Raw genomic sequence first — 22,787 nt, 5'->3', positions numbered from 1 at the left:
TGGATTCTGTAAGTATTCTGCAAATAGCAACTTAGTCTTTTGTGCATACTTTTACAAAGCATTACAAGCTTGATTACTTCTCTAGGTCTCGATCAGGCTTTGCCAGGACCATTCTCCTTCTTTCTCTGAATGATCACTGCTGGAATAGCCCCCTCCCTCCCCCCCTCCATCCCCCTTTAGTTTTTTTGAGTATGTTGTTTTGCCAGAGTGCATGTGTGTGTGTGTGTGTGTGTGTGTGTGTGTGTGTGTGTGTGTGTGTGTGTGTGTGTGTATCTACATATATAGTTATTATTATTTTTATTTTAAATCCTAGCTGTCTCCTGTCAAGGCTCAGAGTCCCTCTCTCAGTTGACATGAAAGTTCTGAAGTTCTTGGCACTCAAGCCTGCCTTTTTAGGCAGCTTAGCTTGCGCTACCTTATGGTTAGAGAGCATAGAAGGTGCCTAAATCTTTGGAAGCTGGCTGTCTGTTATGTCTTTGATAGGATATATAACCCATATTGCTAAGGCTACTGCAGCATTGGTCATTCGAACATCTGCTATTATAATAAGGTTACTTACACAATCGTGATTTTTGTTTGCACATTCCTGGGAAAAAGCACTGCAGATACTAGTGATCATGTCAGCTCAACAAACTGAATGAATGTAAATGAATAAATAGTAATGTAGTTTGAGTAAAAACTTTAATTATTTGATAATCTATAATGTGTTCATTTTTTTAGATTTGATGTAAAATAAAATGTGTCTTTTCCATTAGCTGTCATGTATGTGGATTTGAGACAGAGCAGAATTTCCCTTTTGTCAGCCACATGTCCCTACATGTTGACAAGGAGCAATGGATGTTCTCTTTGTGCTGTAGTAGCTGTGAGTTTGTGACTATGGAAGAAAGTGAGATGAAGGCTCACGCAACAACCATGCACCCAGGTGAGCCTTAATCTTTATTTTAGCTTGTATAGTAGTCCATAAAACATGCTGAGTGTGCTTTTAAAGTAGAATGACTGATGTCCTACTATTCATATGCTGCTGTATCCATAACATCAGGGAGTTTGCCTCTGGTCAACTCTCGTACATCCGGTCATTATACAAAAGTTAAATGCTATCCCTAGGATGCATGTGATGGGTATAAAGGGGACGTCAGCACGCATCTTCTTCAGAACTTTTCTGCTGCCTGTGTGATTGCCAGCTCCGATCGTCACTCTTTTCGAAAAAGTGATTTTGCACCGTCCGACTTCAGATAAGTACCCCATAGGGTTTTTTATTATTTGCTTACTACTGCTTTGGGTTCATGTCAGGTAGGAAGGGCAAGTGTATGTGTGGAAGGCAAATTCCACATAAGGACTCACATGAGTTCTGCCTGTTTTGCTTAGGCCAATAACACGACAATACCACCTTTAGTGTTTGTCAGGCCTTCGTCCCCAAAACCCTTAGAAGCTGCTTAGCAGCATTGAAACTGTACCTAGAGAATCAGAGGCTTAAACGAATAGCTTCTCGTATGGATCTGACATCAGGTTCCTCAGACAAGCCTCCAGGCAAGAAGGCGAAAAAGTCTAGGCCTGAACTGACTGCTGTGCCCCCCACTCCAGCCATACGTCTCGAGGCCGTTGAAGGCCCGGAGTCAGAGCCGGAGTCCTCAGAGCTTCTTTTGGTGGATAGCCTGGAGGAAGCCGGTGCAACACCTGAGGTCACGTCCCGCCAAGGGGGAACCTAGGCTTATAATTTCCTAGGGTCCACATGGGGTCTCTCAGATTGTTGTGCGAGAAGATATAGCCTCTGATGTTGTGGAGTGCCTTCCAGCATCCAGCCCTCCTAACCTTCATCATATCGCTGATTCTTCACCATCAGAGTCACATAAAAAGAGAAAACGAAAGTCTAAGCATATTTTTCATCCTCCATCTACACTGTCCGTCGAACAGCCTCCAGATTGGCAGGCCATCGCCCAAGGCCTGCTAAATAACTTCCTGGCCTTACATCAGGCCCCGACTCTAGCCCAGGCTCCATCGACCTCTACCCCTAAGGGACCTGCTCCCGACGTCTACTCTGGAGAAGAAGATTTATCTGATGATGAATCCCTCACTTATTCTTCTCACATTTATTCTCCTCTGGGATATGCCTCCCCAGAGGAGGCATCCAACAGCACAGACTCCCCAGGAGAGGACTTCATCTTTGGTGAGACCATTACACAAATGCAAAATTTCTTCAAGTGGGACAGCAGCCAGGTCACCGAGACCCAAAAGAGATGTTATGAACTACTCCAATTGGAGTCTCCTAGTCCCTCTGCTCTAACCCCCCCCCCCCATATACTCAGCTATGCTGGATGCCTTCCTGTCTGCTTCAAAAAATCCTGATTCGCAGCCCCCTCCACCCAATTGCCCAGATAGATTCTATAAGGTCCCTGATGAGGCAAAATTCCTGTACAAGGCCCCATCCGCAGACCTTTCAGTTATTACTGTGCCTGCTGCTAAAACTTCTAAATTACTTCCCTCCACCTCTCTACTGCCCTCATTTAAAGAGAGTAGACTGATGGAGCTTCTGGGGAAAAATGTATAACACCTCTGCCACCTTAGCAGTAATAACCATCAATTACCAGACACACATGGCCAAATACTCTTTGGCTAGGATGGCAGATGTGGTCTTACAATTCGGGGAGTTCCCTGACTCCCCAACCAAGGCCAAAATGTCCACTATTTTGAATTCCTGCATCCAAGTAACCAAGCACTCCATTAAGTGCAGTTATGACACCATAGAAGCTTCATCCAGGGCTGCCACCTCTGGATCTGTCAACAGGAGATACTCTTGGCTTAGATTGCAGCCCCTCCCTAATGACTTCAAATCTAAACTCCTGGACGCTCCTCTAGACCATAAAGACTTGTTTGGTACAGCTGCTGCTGACCTCTTCAAGGGCCTCCAGACTAAAGGCAAGGAACTGAGACATATTTTTGTTTCCCCAGTCCCATGTTTTCAAAGGAATTACCCTACCAAAACCTCCTTTGTGAGACCCTCAGCTAGGAAAATGCCATCTAAGACCAGAAAGGACCACAGGAAACAGCCCCCTTCTAGGTCTGTTCCCCTCCACTCCTTCATCTAAACAGTCCTTTCAGGGGAAGCCTGGTAGCCTGTGACTACCAGGCTCTTCACCCATACACCCCTCTTTCCATGCGCCTCTCCCTCCCTGCTTGGAAGCAGATTACCATGGACTCTTGGGTCCTATGTATCTTAAAGAAGGGGTACTTCATGACTTGAAAGGCCAGACCTACTCCCAAAGGCATTCCCCAACCATCCCCCAAGACCAACTTACCGTTTTCTCCCCAGTTCTGCAGGAACTTCTCACTCAGGGAACAATTCAGGAAGTCTCTTCACTTGCCAGAGGAAAGGGGTTTTATTTAAGAATTTTCTGATCCTCAGAAAGGAAGGTCCCTGGAGGCCTATCCTGGATCTATCACACCTCAACACCTTCCTCCGGGTTCCCTTCTTTCGAATGCTTTCAATACCTACACTTTTTCCCCTGATCCTTCCACAGGCCTTCTTAGTATCTTTGGATATAAAGGCTGCCTACTTACACATCCCTATCCATCCACTCTTCAGAAAATTCCTCCACTTCTCAGTAGATTCTGCACTCTTTCAGTTCTGTGCTTTACCATTTGGTCTCTCTAGGTCCCCAAGAGCATTTACAAAATGTCTGGCTCCAGTCATGGCCTTTGTCAGGACAAAGGGAATACTAACTTTTCCCCTACCTCGACAACATCCTCATTCAGGCTACATTAAGTACCATGGCTTTACAACACTTGGACTTCACCATCTCCCTCTTAACAGATCTGGGATTTACTATAAATCACAAAAAATCATCCCTGATACCCACACTGGATTAGGTGTTCCTGGGATGACGGATTCTGACAAGGGAGATGATGGCCTGCTTTCCCCCAGAAAAAATGTTGTGTTGTTTACTTCTTAGTTCAGGGAAATTCTTCCTCTCAAAGCCATCTCAGCCAGGCAATTCCTCAGAATCCTAGGAGTCATGCCATCAACCATACCCATGGTACCTCTGGCAAGGCTTCACATGAGGAAATTCCACTGCTACTTCTGAACAATCTGGAAGCAAAACCTACATTCCCTAGAGTTCATGATCCCCATGCTTCCATGCCTGGGCAGGTAACTGAAGTGGTGGGTAACCCAGATTCACTCAAATCCTGGCCTGCCCTTACACCCAATGCCCCCCCAACCAGGATCTCTTTACAGATGCGTCAGACACAGGGTGGGGTGCAACCTTAGGAGTATGGAGAGTAAGGAACACATGGACCCTCACTCAACAGAAAGACCACATCAGTATCAAGGAAATGAGAGCCTTGATATTGACCTTGATAATCTTCAAGGATCAGCTTCTACCAGGTACTCTGAAGTGGTACACAGACAATATCACGGTGCTGAGGTACATCAACAAACAGGAGAGGACAAGGTCCTACCTCCTGTGCAGGCTAGCACTGCAGGCTTGGGAAATTGCCCTGGAAAAACAGATCCTCCTGCAAGCGGTATACATCTTTTCTGCAGACAATGTGATGGCAGACTAAGCAGGACCATGACCCTGTCACGTGATTGGATGCTGAACAGGGATGTTTTTCTGGACCTGGTCCATCGATGGGGTATTCCAGATGTGGATCTCTGGGCCGCCTTCATGAATAGACCGCTCCCAACCTTCTGTTCCAGGGCACCACACCCAGAGGCATGGAAAGTGGATGCTCTCTCAATCCCATGGAAAGGTACGCTTATGCATTCCCCCTTCCCTCTCATACAAAGAGTCCTACTGAAAATTCAAAAGGAATAGCCTCAGATCTTGCTGGTGACTCCCTATTGGCCAAGGCAGCATTGGCTACCCCTACTACTACATCTAGCCAAGGGCAATCACCACACGTACCCCAGCAAATGGACCTGCTCACACAGGAGAAGGGAACACCGTTACACCCCAACTGTCCACACTGACTCTTACACTGTGAGTGATAGGGTGCTGATTCCTTCAGACACCTATACACAGAAGACGTGCTTCAGGTTTTGCAGGAGATCAGGAAACCAACTACCAGGAAATCTTACCTGTCTAAGTGGAAGAGATTTTCTATATGGTGTAAGAAAAACAACTTACAGCCGCTGACGGCAGAGCTCCCAGTGGTCATGTCTTAACTGTGTGACCTAATGAAGTCTGGACTTTCCTACTCCTCCATTAAACTTATTTATCTGCCATCTCGGCATGCCTGCCCCTGGTACCACCTTTGGCTTCAAGGTTAAAAATCAAACTGTTTTTGAAAGAAGCACTACATCTCAGCCCCCTAAGGAAGCCCATTCCGCTTCCTTGGGATCTAAATTTTGTTCTAGAAAAATTGCCTCTCCCACCCTTTGAACCAGCCAAAGACTGCTCCGTCCAACACTGCACTTTGAAAACTATACTCTTGATGGCCATCACTTCAGCCAGAAGGGTTTTGGAACTCCAGGCCTTTATAGCCTCTCCCCCTTTCACTGTCTTCCACAAGGACAGAGTATGTTTACGTACTAACCCAACCTTCATGCCTAAAGTTGTCAATGAGCTGTCCTTGAACCAGGCTATCAGCCTGCCATCCTTTTTCCCCTCCCCACAAAACGTGGCAGAGAGGATACTTCACTCCTTAGATGTACACAGACAGCTCAATTTGGCAAAGACCAAATCCATCCACAACTCTGACAGGCTCTTCATCTCATACCACCCAAGAGTCCTGGGGCACCCTGTTTCCAAGCAAACCATATCCTCTTTGATATCTAAAACCATCTCCGTCTGTTACACAACTCATGGTAGGTCACTCCCCTCTCCTGTAAAGGCACACTCCACTAGGGCAGTGTCCTCCTCAGGGGGATTCTTTAAAAGTTTGGACAGAGCTACTATTCTCAAAACAGCTGCATGGTTCTCAGTACACACATTCACTAAGCACTACAAATTGGACATTTTCTCTAGAGCCAGAGCAGGATTTGCCAGAGCCCCATCCTTCATGGGTTTATGGAAAGTGCTTCTGGTCCGCCTCCCCTTCCATAGGACAGGAGCTTTTGCACTCTCCCTGATGTCATGGATACAGCAGCATATGAATAGAAGGACATAGTATTGTTGTGTAAGAACTTACCATAACTTTAGATGCCCTGCTCTTCTGTATGCTGCCGTATAGTTTCCCACCCAGCCTTCCCCCTCACACTTGCCTGACACCTGGAGTACCCACTCCATAGCCGCTGATTCCAGCAGCATTCAGTTCTGAAGAAGGTGCATGTTGACATCCACTTTATACCTGACCTCCATTTACAACTAACATCCAAAAAGAGAGATGCGGGATGTCATGCACACCCTAGAAGTAGCATTTAACTTTTGGATAATGGCCAGACATACGAGACTTCACCAGAGGCAAACTCCCTGATGCTATGGATACAGCAGCATATAGAAGAGAAGGACATCTAAAGTTATGGTAAGTTCTTACACAGCAATACTTTCTGTACCTTATCAGGCCTCTCTAGTCAGAGATAAACCATTTTAATTTATAGTGAGGTCCTAGCCAACTCGAAGGGGGAAAAAAAAAAATAAGGCAGTGCAGTGCTCCAGTCAGTACATGCAAGATGTAGAATATTCATTTGCCAGGCGATATATCAGTGATGTGTTTTACGCACTTCCTGTTTAGGTGACTAGTGTGCTCTCCATATGTTGGTAAAAGAGGGAGCCCATACCTATACCTCACTTCATTGTTGTTATTGGATTGTGTATATTGCTCTTGCAGTAGAAAATGTAGTTATTCATATTGGTACTTGACTAGTGTTCTTTTTCTTTTGTTGTTCTGTTTAGTTTATATTTTGACAAAATGTAAGCTGAAGCAATCAGAAGATGTTCATCGTGTTACCCTGCTGCAGTCATCACACTTGGGTTATCCTGCCATCAGTCGGTCCCGCAGTTGGCCCGAATTCCAAAGTCTTGGTCCGGTGTCGGTTGCTGTCACTTCTTTCCTGACATCAGTGTGTCAGGGGTATATAAGAAGCATCCGACGCCATTTTTTTCAGTCTTTCTTGCCACGGGGTGCCCGAAGCAGAAGCAGTTCGCAAGTGCCGGTCGGCCGACACCTGAGATTTTCGATTTGAATTTCACTCCGAAGTCTTCAATAAAGCTAAGTACCCCGTTGGGGAACACTTTCTTGCCTCAATCCGATGTCAGAAAAAGTTAACAATAGCATTTCTTGTGGGAAGCAAATACCTCATAAGGACTTCCATTCCTATTGCATTCCTTCCCTAGGCCCAGACCACGACGTCACAGGTTGTCGGTTTTGCGCTAGGTTCAATAAATGCACTATCAAACGCCGTTTTGATTTTGCACGGCATTACTTTGGTAGGAAATTCAATTATATCATGCCGTCGGAGCAGCCGACGACCGCAATTCATAAAAAATGCAAGGATAAGGACAGGCAGCCTAGGAATAAGCCAGACCCCGAGGCCTCAGCTGGGCCTGTCGCCGGTTCTCCGGTTTTCCAGACAGCTGCCGATTCCCACGCAGAGTCTACTAGGCCAACGCAGCCATCTACCGACACCGGAGCAGATTTAGACACCGGTGCAGAGGAAACACCTTCGGTTGCAGAAGGTGTCTTCAGACCGACTACACTCACCATTAAATCTTATGCTAAACTTAAAACTCCTTTAAAACCTAAGGAAACTGTTCATCAGTCTACAGGTCAAGGCCCCATGCCTAAGAAACAGATACTTAAGATGGCTGAAGATTTAATTACCCTAATCTGAGGTTCCCATCCCCCTCCTGATAAAAGGCCAAGACAAGAGGAGGATTATGCATCCTCTGACCAGGTTTCTCTCTCCTCAGATTCTTCTGAGGAACAGGATTACACTTTTCTACCTTATGAGGATTCTGATGCTGAAGACTTTATTCCCTCAGCATCTCCCCCTGAAGACTACTCCTTTGGAGAAACATTACATACCATGAGGGAACATTTCCACTGGGAAGGCCAGGATTACTCAGATTCTAAGAAAAGGCTCCGAGAGTTCCTTCTATTACCCCAGCACAGACCTCTTGCTATTCCTCCTGTTTTAGATATTGTGGATGATGTCTACTTGGAGTCTAGTTTAAATCCAGACTCTCTACCTCCTGCTCAAGCCAAACCAGACGGATACTACAGAGTACCTGACTCACACAAATTCCTTTATAAAAGCCCTGTAGCTGACCCAGAAACCATTTCCCAGGGCCCTAAGGGAGCAAAGGCTTCTATGGCTAAAAATCCTGTGCCCTCTGAAAGAGATTCCGGAGCCCTAGATAGATGGGGAAAGAAAATATACACCTCTGCAACTCTGGCTATGAGAGCATTAAATTGCCAGTTTCACATGTTGAAATATCAACAATTCCTGGTGTCTCAGTTAAAACAGCCTGAGTTCAAGGAAATGCAGGATCTGTTGCATGCAGCTGAACAGGTGGGCAAGCATACTTTACAATGCGGATTTGATTCACTGGAAGCTTCCTGTAGAGCAGCTGTTACTGGCTCAGTCATTCGTAGACATGCTTGGTTAAAAGAGCAAACCCTCCCTGACCATGTTAAAGCAAAATTATTAGATGCATCTTTACAGCAGGATGTATTATTTGGTGTCAAAGCAGAAGAGGTTTTAAAGAAAATGGAGGATAAGGCTAAATCTATGCAAACGGTCAAGGATTTCTTGCAGGTACAACCCCCTCGCTTCAGCAGAAATTGGCCAACAAAAAAATTGGTCCTTTCCAGCTTCAGACAGATCACAGAGGGGCAAATACAGATGCCCAAGGGGCGGAGGTCAGTCACAGGGCCCTTACAAACCTTGCCAATGGGGTTCTGCTACCCAGAAAGGAGGAGAATACAGGCCCCAAGCTAGCAGAAGGCAGACACAATGACTATCCTCAAACTACCAAGCAAATCTCTCCTGGCAACACCCTTGGGAGGAAAACTAACCTTTTTTACAGACAACTGGCACATCATCACAAAAGACAAATGGGTTCTAAACATTGTCTCTCAAGGATACAGATTCCACTTTCATACCTTACCAAGGATCAAAGGAATGCCAAACCTGCCACCAAATCAATGGGCAGAGGCACAAAAACAAATTACAACCCTCATGAACATGAGAGCCATTCAACAGGTACCTACACAGGAGCAGGGACAAGGATTTTACTCAAGACTCTTCCTATTTCCAAGAATGGACAAAGCATGGAGACCCATTTTGGATCTTTCAGTTCTGAACACCTATCTGCAAGTACCAAAATTCAAGATGCTAACACTACAGCAGCTTCTTCCCATGCTGGGCAAGAATGCTTGGCTAGTCACTTTGGACCTCAAGGAGGTATACCTGCATGTCCCTATCAGACAAAATTGCAGAAGATACATCCGCTTCATTGCAGGTTCAACGCATTATCAATTCTCTGCACTGCCCTTTGGCTTATCTACTGCGCCCAGGGTCTTCACAAAATGCCTGGCACCAGTAATTGCACACTGCAGACAAAGAGGAATTCAAATATACCCATACCTGGACAACTGTCTTATTTAAGCAGAAAGCAATGGCATTCTTCTACAGCATCTGGCATTTGTCAAACACCTTCTAAGTTGCCTAGGGTATACAGTAAACGAAAAGAAATCAAAACTAGTGCCCTCACAAAACATAACATTCCTGGGTGCCAGCTTGAATACAACAGCCCAGATGGCTTATCTCACGCCAGACAAACAATGACAACTGTTTCAATATTTCAAAATAATGGCAACAAAGACCCAACTCCCTGCAAGAAAAATTCTGCAGGCCTTGGGATTCATGGCATCTTGCATTCTAGTAATACCATTTGCAAAACTGCATATGAGGAAATTACAATGGTACCTGAAAAGTGTATGGACTCAGCACAGCCACAGCTTGGAAACAATGATTCCACTCATTCCGTGCCTTCAACAGGAGTTTCTATGGTGGGCACAGGCATGTCACCTCAACAAGGGTCAGCCTTTCACCTTACCCACAGCCAGGCAAACTGTGACAACAGATGCATCGGACTATGCCTGGGGAGCACACATGGCAGGACAATGCATTCAGGGCAAATGGACTACAGATCAGAGACACCTGCATATCAATCAAAAAGAAATGCTAGCAGTGCAGAATGCCCTAACAGCTTTCAAGGACCTTCTACACCCAGGACAACTACTAATAAGGACAGACAACACCACAGTTATGTGGTACATAAACAAGCAAGGGGGCACACATTCCTACCCTCTATGCAGACTCTCCTTGGCGGTCTTAAGTTCTTAGCCCCTCTGAGGTACTGTCTTAGGAGTGGATGTGAAAATAAAGGAGGATCCGTGCTGTAATGAGCTGAAATTGCTGAGGCGTGGATCTTAATAGATGAAAAGAAAAGTCCTTTGTGTAAAATCCTCATTTTTCATCAAGACAGAGTTTCTCTACGGACTAATCCTTCCTTTATGCCAAAGGTGGTATCCAGTGTGGCCCTAAACCAAACCATTCACTTGCCCACCTTCTTCCCAAGTCCCCAGAATAAAGGAGAAAGACTCCTGCACTCTTTGGACATTCACAGGCAATTACGTTACTACTTGGATAAAACTAAGGCTTTCAGAAAAACTGACCAGCTCTTTGTACCCTATGCTACAGGATCACAAGGAAAAGCTATCTCAAAACAGACCATTTCTAAATGGATAGGACATTGCATACGTTTCTGCTACACACATCATGGGAAACCAGTACCTGCTAACATTAGGTCCCATTCCACCAGGGCTACAGATACATCAGCAGCCTTTCTCAGGGGAGTGCCAACCAAGGATATTCTGGAAGCTGCTACTTGGAGTTCAGTGCACATCTTCACCAAACACTATCACTTACCTCTTTACTCTAAGACTAGAGCTGGTTTTGCCACTGCAGTTTTGCAGGGCCTACTAGCCTCTTCTAACCCTGTTTGACTCCACCTCCCCTCCTTAGCTTTGGGATTCAACACAAGTGTGATGACTGCAGCAGGGTAACACGATGAACATAGTACAGTTTTGTACCTACCATAAATGTAGATGTTAGTGTTCACACTGCTGCAGTCCAGGTTACCCTCCCTCCATCCCCTCTGAACTAGCTGAACTTATCTCTACCACTTCATCCTATACTACCTCTGTGGTGTATTTGCTTGTACCTAAGGGTTTTGTTTTATTTTTATATAGCCATATGTGTATATATATATATATATATATATATATATATATATATATATATATATATATATATATATATCTTTTGCCTACCTTTTGGGGGCACCTGACATCTGGGGCAAGAAAAATTGAAGAAAATGGCGTTGGATGCCTCTTACATACCCCCGACGCACTAACATCAGGGAAGAAGCGACAGCAACCGACGCCGGACCAAGACTTTGGAATTCGGGCCGCCTGACGGCAGGATAACCCAAGTGTGATGACTGCAGCAGGGTGAACACTCGAACATCTACATTTATGGTAGGTACAAAACTGTACTGTCCTTTCCATTGCTAGCAGTGTAGAAGAATCTCTTTCATGAAAGGCCATGAAGTTTGTGTTGCTGATTGCCGGTAGCCACATTTAACTACTTAAAATTCATATTTCAGAAGCAGATCTGCAGTGTGATATAGTGTGAAGGGGCTGTGTGATCCTAAGGTGCTGTATTTCACAAGAGATGTTCATAAGGTGTCATATTCCTGTTCTTGTGCTAGTCCACATGAATGTTAAAGATGTCATGATATTATTTTTTAAATATCTTTATTGAATCACAGTTGAAACAGTAACAAAGGTATACATGTATTAATAGAAAAGAAAACAAACTACATTGATATCGCTTAAACGTCACTCCTCCTCCTGAACATTATTATGCATTTAGAGAAAGGGCAAGTTGTACATCACCACACTGACTGAAAAGTGAACATTCTCCAACAGGGTGTTAATGTATAGGTAATGCCTGCTGAAAAACGAGTCCCCTGCTTCACGGCAGCATATTAAGCTACCTTGGAGTTGGACTGTAACGGAGCTAACGGCCACCATTATTTGCAGTTACTAACTAGCACACTTGCTGTTTAGTGAGTGTAAAGTAAAAAAAAAAAAAAATAGAAAACTGTGTGTGTGTTTGTGTATGTCTGTCTATGTGTGTATGTACGAGTGCATGCATGCATGAAAGTAAGAGTGAGATCAATTGAGACATTATTTTACACTCGGTAAGAAATGCTTTTGCTGTTTAGTGAGTGCAAAATTAAAGTAAATGGATAAATAAAAAAAAATACAAAAATATCCATGTGTTGTATGAGTGTGTTTGTTTCTGTCTGCATGTGTAAATTTCTGGGTGCTTGCCTGCAGGAAAGTGTGTGTGTGGGAGGGGGGGGGGGGCATGCATGTGTGAGACAGAGAGGGAAATCAATCGAGAAGTGGATGCAAGTCATTTACAATTAAGAAGTATTCATACCTCTCAACCTCTTAGCTCAAGAAATCTGGACCAAGCCTAAAATAGTGTGGAACAAAGGCTCAAAAATTAGGGACAGATTTTAAATACCACTGTTACAAAATTAGAAAGTTGCTTTAACAACAGTAATTATGTTAACATGCATTTTCTGAAACAGATGAAAGTCTGAAACTCAATTGTAACTCATTATTTATTAGCTTCAAACCCCAATGATTTGCCATCAAACCACAAATTTTATGAGCTTTCACCCTACTTAATTTCAAGGTTTTTCTACTCTAAGCCCCTCTACTCCAGAACCTTTCTGCTCTCTAATTCCAGCTAATGGTTTTAGTTGACTCTCACTTGACTGTAAAGATGAAAATATTGCAAATTATGTTAGTACCTAAAAAAAAAAAAAAATTTTTTTTGTTATTTAGCATTTGCAGTGTTCTTAATATGTATTCTTGCTGTGTGGACATTCTATTGTAATTTTGCATTTGCAGTGATCTTATTATGTATTCTTGCTGTGTGGACATTCTATTGTAATTTTTCTCTTGCTTTGTATCCTTGATTGTACTGCCTTTGGAGCTTTTCTCCCTGGGCCACCATTGAAAATGGGTACTTCTTGGCCCAGTGGACTTCCCCGGTAATCAAACTGAAATAAATAAATAAAATAAAAATAAAAAAAAAAAAAAAATGAAGGAAAAATCTGGACATTCTGCAAAAATCTGGACAATTGACAGGTTTGGAGGTATGAAAGTTTTAACGGCTAGCACTATGTGTGTTTTTAAAGGTACTGAATGTCTGTGTGTATGCATGCACTTGTGAGAGAGAAAGAAAGTTTCTAGACATTAAATGCTTACCAAACTTATATTTTGAATGTAAAATACTTCCTCCAACAACAGTTACATATACTACAGCAAGTTTGAAACATTAAATGGAAGAACTATTGCACATCAAAAATATTAGGGGAAAAAAAATATATATATATATATATATATATATATATATATATATATATATATATATATATATATATATATATATTTATATATATATATATATATATATATATAGTAATTAAAAAACAAACAAATACAAAACAGTTCAACAGATAGCCTATTCTGTAGCACAATAAAGCCCATTCTGTAAGCACAGTAATGCCCATCAAAGTGTGTTATTGTGTAAATAATTGCCTTCTAGGAGTGTAGAGGCCTTCAACTTGCAGCATCAGGCCTCAGAACACCCCTAGGTGGGCGCGATTTACACAGTAACACACACAGTGTCTGGCATTATTGCTCGCATATTGTTTACACAAATTCTATTTATTTCTATGTAATTTGCAGCTTTTCTAAAAATCCTACTTCCAGTTCTTTTAATTCCTTTATAATATTGTCATTACTTCATTTTTAATTCATTTAGGTTGTGATTTTCATTTTCTAGTAATTATTTTTTTGACCGTCAAAAGCCTTAAACTTAGTAAGGCCTTACTGTGTCTGGATAACTAAGTTATATTGTCCCAAGTCTGAATAATAATTTCCCTAGTTACAACTATTTTGCTCCTCCAACATCTCTAAAGAAAAATTCTGTACTGAACTTTTAAAATCTGCCAAGTCATTGCACTCTCTAAAGTATGTTTCCAGTTACCTCTCTCTTTCCTTTTTCACCTCCAGCATTTGGTGTCTACCGAGAAAAAAATCTCTGAAATTTGCTTTGAGTATTAAAATGTCTATGACTTCCAAATAAAAATTGTAAAACTTTTGCACTTTGTTGCATACTTGAGAACCATACAGATGTCCTCCAGTTGTTCCTTTGTAAATTGCCCTTCCTGTCTCTCCTCTTATTCTTTTCTATCATCCTCTGATTGATTCTTATAATTATTATGCAGTATTTTATATGCCCTACTAATTATCCCATTGTAACAGTAGCTTCTGTGTTAGACTCAACTAAAACTATAACAGAGATGGTTCTTCCTTTAAAACTCCCCTATCCCTTTCCTGTTGCCTATACTGTAATATTAATAACTGATAGGGAAGGCAGTCTATAACCTGCAGACCATATTTCTGCCTGGCTTAATTCCACTCTTATTACCTTTCCCTGTCTAGTTATTTGCTCCTTTTAACTTGTCTCCTTTGCTGATTTTCCCTAGTAAATTACATCCCCTCTTGCCTATTTTCTGCAAATCTACTTGCATTCGTTCCTAAAGGCAAAAGTCCCTTTTCTCCATTCCCATGTTGGCTGAGTTTCTTAGATTGCTTTCTGCTACTTTGTGATTATAATATTCTGCATAGTTCTTAAGAACCTTCATCCAAAATCCAACTCTCTCCTTATTTCTGTATCACCATAATCATCCCTTTTCACTTTTATGTATAACCTTCTGCTTAAGCTATGTATAGAAGTCTTAACTGCATAGCTGTAAAGTATCCATTTAAATCAAGCAGGCCTAAACCACCTCATTCAATGGTGAAAATCAACCAGTCACACTTAACTTTTAACATGTTCCCCTCCAAAATAAATTCCTTCAACTCCTTATTAATTATCATCCACAACTTCTCTGGTTGATAAAAATCTGCCTGAACTGTGTAAAACCTAAAAGACTAAAACATCTTGACTGCATTTATCTACTATCCATATCCATAATCAAGAAATTTGAGTTCCTCAAAATTTCTATTATATTTTGTTTAGTCCCTTCTCATATATCCTTAGCTGCCACAACAAAATCATTTAATCCATACTCCTAAATACCTTATCTTATGTCTGCATAAGTGTAGGTATTGCTGAACCAGTTCAAGTGTTGATACATGGTTTACTACTACACCCTTTGTTTTATCCTCATTAAATTTGTATCCCAAAAGATTTGAAGCTGTCTCAGAATGATCAACAACACCAAAATGTCTTTTTCTGGGGTTTTGTATTGCAAAGTAATATCATAAACAAATAAAATGAACTTTTATTAATTATCATGCCTTTTGTATCCTTGAATTGTGTCAACCCTTTATTTTCTTCATCTGTGGCTCTAAATGTAAAGCAAGTAACAAAGTGGAAATAAAAAAGCCTTGCCCTGTTCCTCTCTTCAGACAGTTTGCTGGTGTTGAATCCTCTCCCCTTAATTCTTACCTCCAACCCTTCATGTATCCTCTTTATTAACCCAATTTTTGATTCTGTTGGGGAACGCAGATGCTACCATTGCCCCACTCAAAACATCCAAGCTAGCTCTGTTTAATGCTTTCTGTGCATCAAGACTCACCAACTATGGTAGCATTTTCTTACAGTCTGCTTCCCTCTGGATCATCATCATTCTATTAATCTTGTAAGATGTTTGTCTCCCCTCCTTAAACCACACTGATGCATGTCTGTCAATATTGGTGACACCTTTGCCACTCTCTTAGCTAGCATAGACAGAAACATTTTTTATAATCATGGTTTTAAATTGAAACATGTCTATATGAAGCTGGTCTGAAGGGTCTTTATCCTCTTTGGGTAATACAGCCACCGCAGCTTTTTTCAAAATGCTGAGATTTCCTCACCTTTTAAAATACTGCAGAACAAAGCCTTCCAAACTTTCAGCACAGTGACTTAGGCAGTAGAAAGTAAAAAGGGTTTCTGACAAATGTAGGGAGCATGTGGCAAGAACAGTAACCGGAGATCCTATAAAGATGCTAGAGATATTTCTGAAATTTCATGATACTTTGTATTATTTGGATGTGGAAATGAAGATGCTGCAAAAATATGAATATGGAATACTTACTTCATTTTGCAGAAGATGAGGCTCAACAATTAATAGCTAAGACAGATGAGATAAAAACGGTGATGTATAATCAATCAATAGGGAAATCCCTAGGAACAGACAGTATTCCTATGGAAGTTTGGAATTTAGGAGAGAAGAACTGATAAAGATCTGGAAGCAGTAACTGTTTCAGCCACATAAAGAAGTCATTTATTTACAGTCAAGCACTTTGATATCACTGCATTTGTTCTAGTGAGGTGCAAAGGGGCACTTGGCACAACTGAATGAAGCCATGCTGTCTCCCAGGGAATTTTACAGGGAAGTAGACAGAGCAATGTAGCTACTACGGGAACAGCTTCTGCAGTATAAAAATAGGATCCCCTGTGGCAATTTAACAAATTATAATGTCTTGTTTTCCATCTCTGGATTCCACTAATCTCCCTTGACATCTCAAGTGTCATGGAACAAGTACGTACGATGTAGAAATACACCACTTTAATAGTTCAAAAACCACAGGTGTATGGAAATGTCACTGAAGAAACCAGAACTGTCATATCTGATGTAGAGGTATCAACATTCCCTTGCAGTTGGGGAAGAAAGCGCTTAACTTGTGAACTATTGTTTAACCTGTGGTTTTTGAACTATTAAAGTGGTGTATTTCTACATTGTGCCTGCTTGTTCCATTTGCTGGTTTGGTTCTTCGGTTTGTTATTGCTGCAAAGACGTACTATCTCAAGTGTCATAGCAGTCTTTTTGAGCTATCATCTTTGCTAAATGAGCATAAACTGTAATGTGATACGTAGAACTTTTGAGTTTTATGGCAAGCCACCAAGTCTAAAGAATCGACCAGAAAAGAACATAGTCCAAAATGGCACGAAACCCTGCAAACCATCCAAGGTGGAAAACATTAAATGATTTTTATTGCTTCCAACATAACATTACAGAACTGAAATTTTAAAGTACAATGTTCATTTTCATGGACTTCTTAAAATGTGGTTTAACTAAGTAAATGCAGGAAATGTCCAGAAACAGACCAGACACTCAGAACTAGGATGAATGCCCATAGACACAAAGTTACGTGCAAAATTACTGACAAGCCAGTGGCAGTACATATTTCCCACTGTTGATAATTCTACATCAGATATGACAGTTCTGGTTTCTTCAGTGACATTTCCATACACCTTAGGAAAGAACAATGGAGATTAAGTTAATTCAGATGTTCACTATGGCAGTCAGTGGTTTGAACTTGGATATTGTTTATGAGATACTGCAGCACTTAAGAACTTTTCCCTCTGAGCAAGTAACTGGAGACAAATAACAGACTTGTTTGTGTCTTTCGGCTTTTCCTGGTTAGGGGCCGCCACAGCGGAACTTCGGTCTGCTAATGATTGGTAGTGGATTTTTATGTACCGGGTTACCAGCCCTGATGCACAACCTTCAATGAAGGCACGCCCCATTCACGTATACCTCCACACAGAAGACGCTCTAGCTGAGAATCGAACGAGACAACGTCTTGCTATGAGGCGACAACACTACTGCAGCACCAGACAAATAAGGGACTTAAGAGCATTAAATGTTTCTTTTTTTCTGGTAATGTATGATGAATTTAACCAAAATCTAAACTACTCTTGGAAAGTTAATATTAACTCTAAGATTACTGGGATTTGTGTTTTGTCACATGTGTGTTATTCATGGCAAGACAATAGTTATTTTCACATAGCATTCTAGTCAAAACACAAGTAACCACAAACTTAACAGTCAGTAAGGCCTTAATATTCAACAGCCTTGACACTGTAACACAACTTTGTTTATTACTGTTGCCCTTCAGTAGTTACCAGCCAGAACCTTAGGCTACGTCAACACATTTTTTTCTTCTCTTCCTCTCTCTCTTTCAGGTAGATAAACCATCTCTTACATAGTGTACCAACTGCACACGAGCTATACAGTCTAACCCATATCTTTTTCTTTTGGTCATCTGTGCCCTTTTCCTAAGGGATCACTTGACTGTCACTGAAATTTATTGCAAGGTCACATTTTCTTTTAACAAACCTATCTGTATCACACACTGCCTGTTTAGACAGACTAACACATTTCAAGTTACAACTTCTTGTTTTCTTTCTGTTGATTCCACTAATCTCCCCACACATCTCAAGTATCAGAGCAGTCTTCCTGAGCTGTTATTGTCTTTGCTAAATGAGCACCATCTCTAATGTACATGCAAAACTTTTGAGGTTTATGGCTGGGCAGGACTTGGTCTTCTAAAGTTTCAGGCCCTCACACACACATTGAGTCACACTAATTAACAGACCATGTGATGTTTGTCATATGAATCACTGTTGCAGAAGTACTAACTCTTGGAACTTATGTCAGAGATGGTCTAACATCAGGCTTGCTTTCTAGAGATTAGCATCCTTACTATCTGAACAGATGTCCATGTCCCTGAGGACCACAGTGTTCCCCTTATAAAGTAGGGATCTGTCCCCACCAGCTTCAGGTCATTCTTGCTGTAGTATGGTTCACTACTGCACTAACATCACCATCTGTCCAGAGTTAAACAATCGGATAAGTAACCCATTGGGGAATACTTTTTCTTGATTTTATTTGGTAACCTTGTTACGTTATTATTAAAGTATTGGAATCAGAGGACTTTGTTGTTAGAAAAGACTGCTAACTGTGCTTGTGATATACAAATCCTGCAGTTTTCTTTTCTTTAGGATGCTATCACAACATCCTTACCTGTAGTATTTACCAGGGCTGTAGTAGAAAGACAAGAAGACAAAGGAATTCTTCCCTTCAGGACTTTTAATAGAAAAATCCGGGATTATGACCTGTGGTTCTCAAACATTTCTGTGAGTTACTATCCTGTGGCAAGAGGTATTTATCAGCCATTTCAGCATGTCTGCCTGTGGATCCTCATCTTTATTTCAGATCTTGCTAGAGTTGTTCTACAAAGAGGTTTTTCTGTTGATGTATAAGGTCACCTGTTATTCAGGTAACAAAAGTAATCTTTACTTTTTGCTGGGAAAGTTATTGTCCAGTCAGCAGTCAGAGTGAAAGGGTCGGAGGGAGCCAGGGCTTTGTGAAGCTGGCCTGTTATTGTTTCCTGGACAAGAAACAACCCATGTAGCCAAAAAGCTACTGAAACAGTGAAGAATTCAAACATCTACTGTTGTGGTAACTACTAGTTACACAACTGTACTATCAGTATAGTGTCCTTAGATAAGATGAGGTATAGCATAGTTCAGAATACATTGTTTTATGGATAAGAGTTGTAGTCTAGCCAGGAGTTGAGCAGGAACACAGCCATGTGTTCATTAGGCGGTGTTTTAATTGAGACTTGAAAGATTTCACCTGAGATGTTTTGGCTTAATGGCAGTGGGATGGACTTTCACATTTTAGAGATGTAGGGGGAATAGAGAGAGTTGTCAGAAGCCAGTCATCTGATACAGCCAGAGATGTTAGCCATCAAGGCCATGGACATACAAGAACCCGCTCCTGCAGGGCTGGCAGTTCCACAGCAACATCTGTTGTAGGGCTGTCATCTCCCAGGAGAGGGTGTGTCTGTGGCCATCATTATGCCGGCACATGTTCTGGCAGGCATCATTGAAGGTCAAGTAATATACCAGTGGGTGGGGTCATACATAGGAAGCTGAACCCTCTGCCTTGCATGCCCTGGACCTATTCAGAAGACCGACCCTCAGTGCTGCACCAACTGCTGAGGCTGTATTGCTGCACAGGTGAATGCGCATGCTCACGTGTGCATGCACACGCACGCACACACACACACGCACACACACACACACACACACCACCACCACCAATACCACCACAGCACATCCCACGCACATCCACTGAACCTGGGCCATTCTTGACCTTAATCCCCCCACAGTTCTGGCACTTCCCATAAAAAGACTTTGACAAACCTCAAAAAAGCATGACAAACTGGTACACCAGGAAGATGTCCACAAATGTGCAGCCGGAAAGAAGCTTTAATATAAAACTTTAAACAACAGATAAAAACAACTCGATAAGCACTTTCGCCTTGTATAACACAGGACTTCTTTAGATAATTTAAACACATAACACACATTGTTTAAATCCCCCCTCCACTTAACATGTCAGTTCACCTCCTACCAATCAGGTGCAAGATACTATTCATGCCCTCCTCTACACTTTCAGGTAAATGATAGGTATGACTCCACCTCAGAGGGGGTAGTGTACATCACCACTTGTCAAGCATGTTCAGCATTTTATGTAGGAAAGACCAAAAGGTCTTTAGAATGTATTTATGAACATTGCTATGACATTAAAAGGAATAACATGAGCAACGCATTATTTAAACATATAGTTTTGAACACTAAGCACTGGTTTAAATTTACTATTTTGGGACAGGTTAAAAAGAATGAAAGGGGTGGACCATGGGTGATTTGGTTGGAAAAGAAAGAACTATATTGGCAATTACGGCTAAATGCAACTAGCTACCCAGGACTGAATGAGCATGCTTCCATTTCTAATGTCGTAAAACTAAAATCTTTAGAGAGATAAATATGAGGGTAGGTCCATAAATCTAAAATGGTTGTAAATAGTAAGAAATAAATGTGTGAAAGACATCACTGTGTTTTATAACAGCTATTAAAACTATCCCTTTATGATAACTACAGTGACATTCAGAGTTAAGCATAGAGGATGGCGTGAACAGTATCTTGCATCTGATTGGTCGGAGGTGAACTGACACATTAAGTGGAGGGGGATTTAAATAGTGTTCGTTATGTGTTTTAATTATATGAGGAAGTCCTGTATTATACAAGACAAAAGCGCTTATGGAGTTGTTTTTATCTGCTGTTTAAAGTTTTATATTAAAGTTTCTTTCCTGCTGCATATTTGTGGACCTCTTCCTGGTGTACTTTCCATAAAAACACTTTTTTATATACATCAGCACTTACTCACAGACTTCCCTGTGAAAAATTTGCACTTCTAAACTCCCTTCTCCACCTGTACAAATGATAATAACTGATCTGAAGTAGGCACTTCATTTGTCAACAACCTTTGGGATACGGATCCGATCTCGGATCCGAGCCGGCAACTTCTTCCACAGCATAGATCTGAGCTCCTAGCTCCTCCCTTTATCCATAATCTCCTGCCAACCCAGACTGACCTCAGATCTAGTTTGCCGCGCTTCAAGCTACAAGCTAGGTCCCTGAGCTCCTGGTTGATCGAAACTTTGTGAGGAAAAAATTTCTATTTTCTTCCTTTCTTCTTTTGCTGTTAGTGAGAGTGATTGGTTAGGTACCCTATAGCTCTTTTTAGCTAACTAAATTTTATTTATTTTTTTTTTTGTGATCCTTTTTCTCCTCCCTTCCTCGCTGGTCGTAGTGTGTGTGTGTGGTGTGTGTAGGGGCCTAGTGAGTGTGTTTTCTCTTTATTTAAAATGTCAGAGGCCCCTAAAGCCATTTTTTCTAAGTGCAACGAGTGTGGCCATAAGCTTTCACCGGCGGATGGCCACACTCGGTGCGTTAGGTGCCTTGGGGTTGAACACCTCTCCTCTGGATGCACGATTTGCGCGGCGTTCAACCCCAGGGCACTTAAGGACCGGAGGTCGAAGCTGATTCTGGTGGGCCTTTTGCCCCCAGATCAGGTTCCGGCCTCCGGTACTTCTGTGGCCGCTATCCAGCCCTCGGTGGCGGCCACTCCTGCCTCCCTCCCTCCGGTCAGGACTCAACCTCCCACTTCGGCTCCGGAGGAGAGGGAGGCCAAGAAAGACAAGTGGAGAGAGAAGCACCATAAGCGGCGGGCCGAGGACGCCTCCTCAGCCCCGCCCGCCAAACGGGCTTCTCCCTCCAGGGCTACTGGATCGCCTCCTCCTCGGATCTGATCCCCTTGCTTCTCACCGGGACCCGTGGAGGGGGTGACCCGGTCCTCATCGAGGTCATCGAGGCGGCACTCCAGGCCTGCCTCGGTGGCCTCTTCGAGGTCCACTTATAGCATGTCGGATGCAGACATGGACTGGATGATGAGGAGGTTCATCCAGGCCCAGCTGCAGATGGGAGTGCTCTTGCCTCCCCCCCCCCTCAGGGGGGAGCTCGACCCCATTCTTTGCTCCAGTCACTCCTTCTCCGACCCGTTTTCCGGGTTCAGAGCGTTCAGAGCCGAGCCGCGTTGGATCCGGGGGTGGGTCGGAGCAGACAGTGCTGGGCACTTCGGCTCCGACTGTTCCCTCGAGTTTGTTGGATCCGACCTCTCGGAGCAGTGGGCCGAGCTTCAGATCCGAGGGATTCAGTGTGTCTTCGGCTCCGTCCCTGTCGGAGCATGGTCTCGGCCCCGGGTCCGGTCCCCGCTTCGGATCTGGGTGGGAGTCGACTCTCGGATCCTATCGAGGGCGGCTCCCCCTCTGCTTTCGCTGTGGTGGAGAGGGCACTGTTGAGTGCATCCGGACCCCCGGTCCTGGCTTCGGCTCCCCCCTGCACTCCCTCTCAGCTTGTTCAGGCTCCCATCACCCGGCCTTTGGGGCAGCCTGCTTCAGCGCCTCGGGGTGTTCCTTTGGAACATGACATTGCTGGTGAGACTTCCTCAGACAGCCCCCCCCGAGGAGGTTCCTCACAAGTCTAAGTGTAAGAGGAGGCACGT

The 22,787-nt window shown here is 42.8% G+C and overlaps 1 protein-coding gene across 1 annotated transcript in view; it reads left to right on the top strand.

Moving 5' to 3' along the window:
• Positions 1-22,787, top strand: part of ZNF827 (zinc finger protein 827) — a 1,349,262-nt gene that overhangs the window by 1,167,373 nt on the left and 159,102 nt on the right. The window contains exon 10 of the mRNA XM_044062231.1: positions 756-922. Within this exon, the coding sequence (XP_043918166.1) occupies positions 756-922 (167 nt within the window). The remainder of the gene's footprint in view (positions 1-755; positions 923-22,787) is intronic.

This window comes from Protopterus annectens, chromosome 2.part1, assembly GCF_019279795.1.
Source record: "Protopterus annectens isolate FY-2018-M chromosome 2.part1, PAN1.0, whole genome shotgun sequence".
Lineage (NCBI taxonomy): Eukaryota > Metazoa > Chordata > Ceratodontiformes > Protopteridae > Protopterus > Protopterus annectens.
Note: the sequence above shows the minus strand (reverse complement) of the source record. Positions and strands in the feature narration are given on the sequence as shown.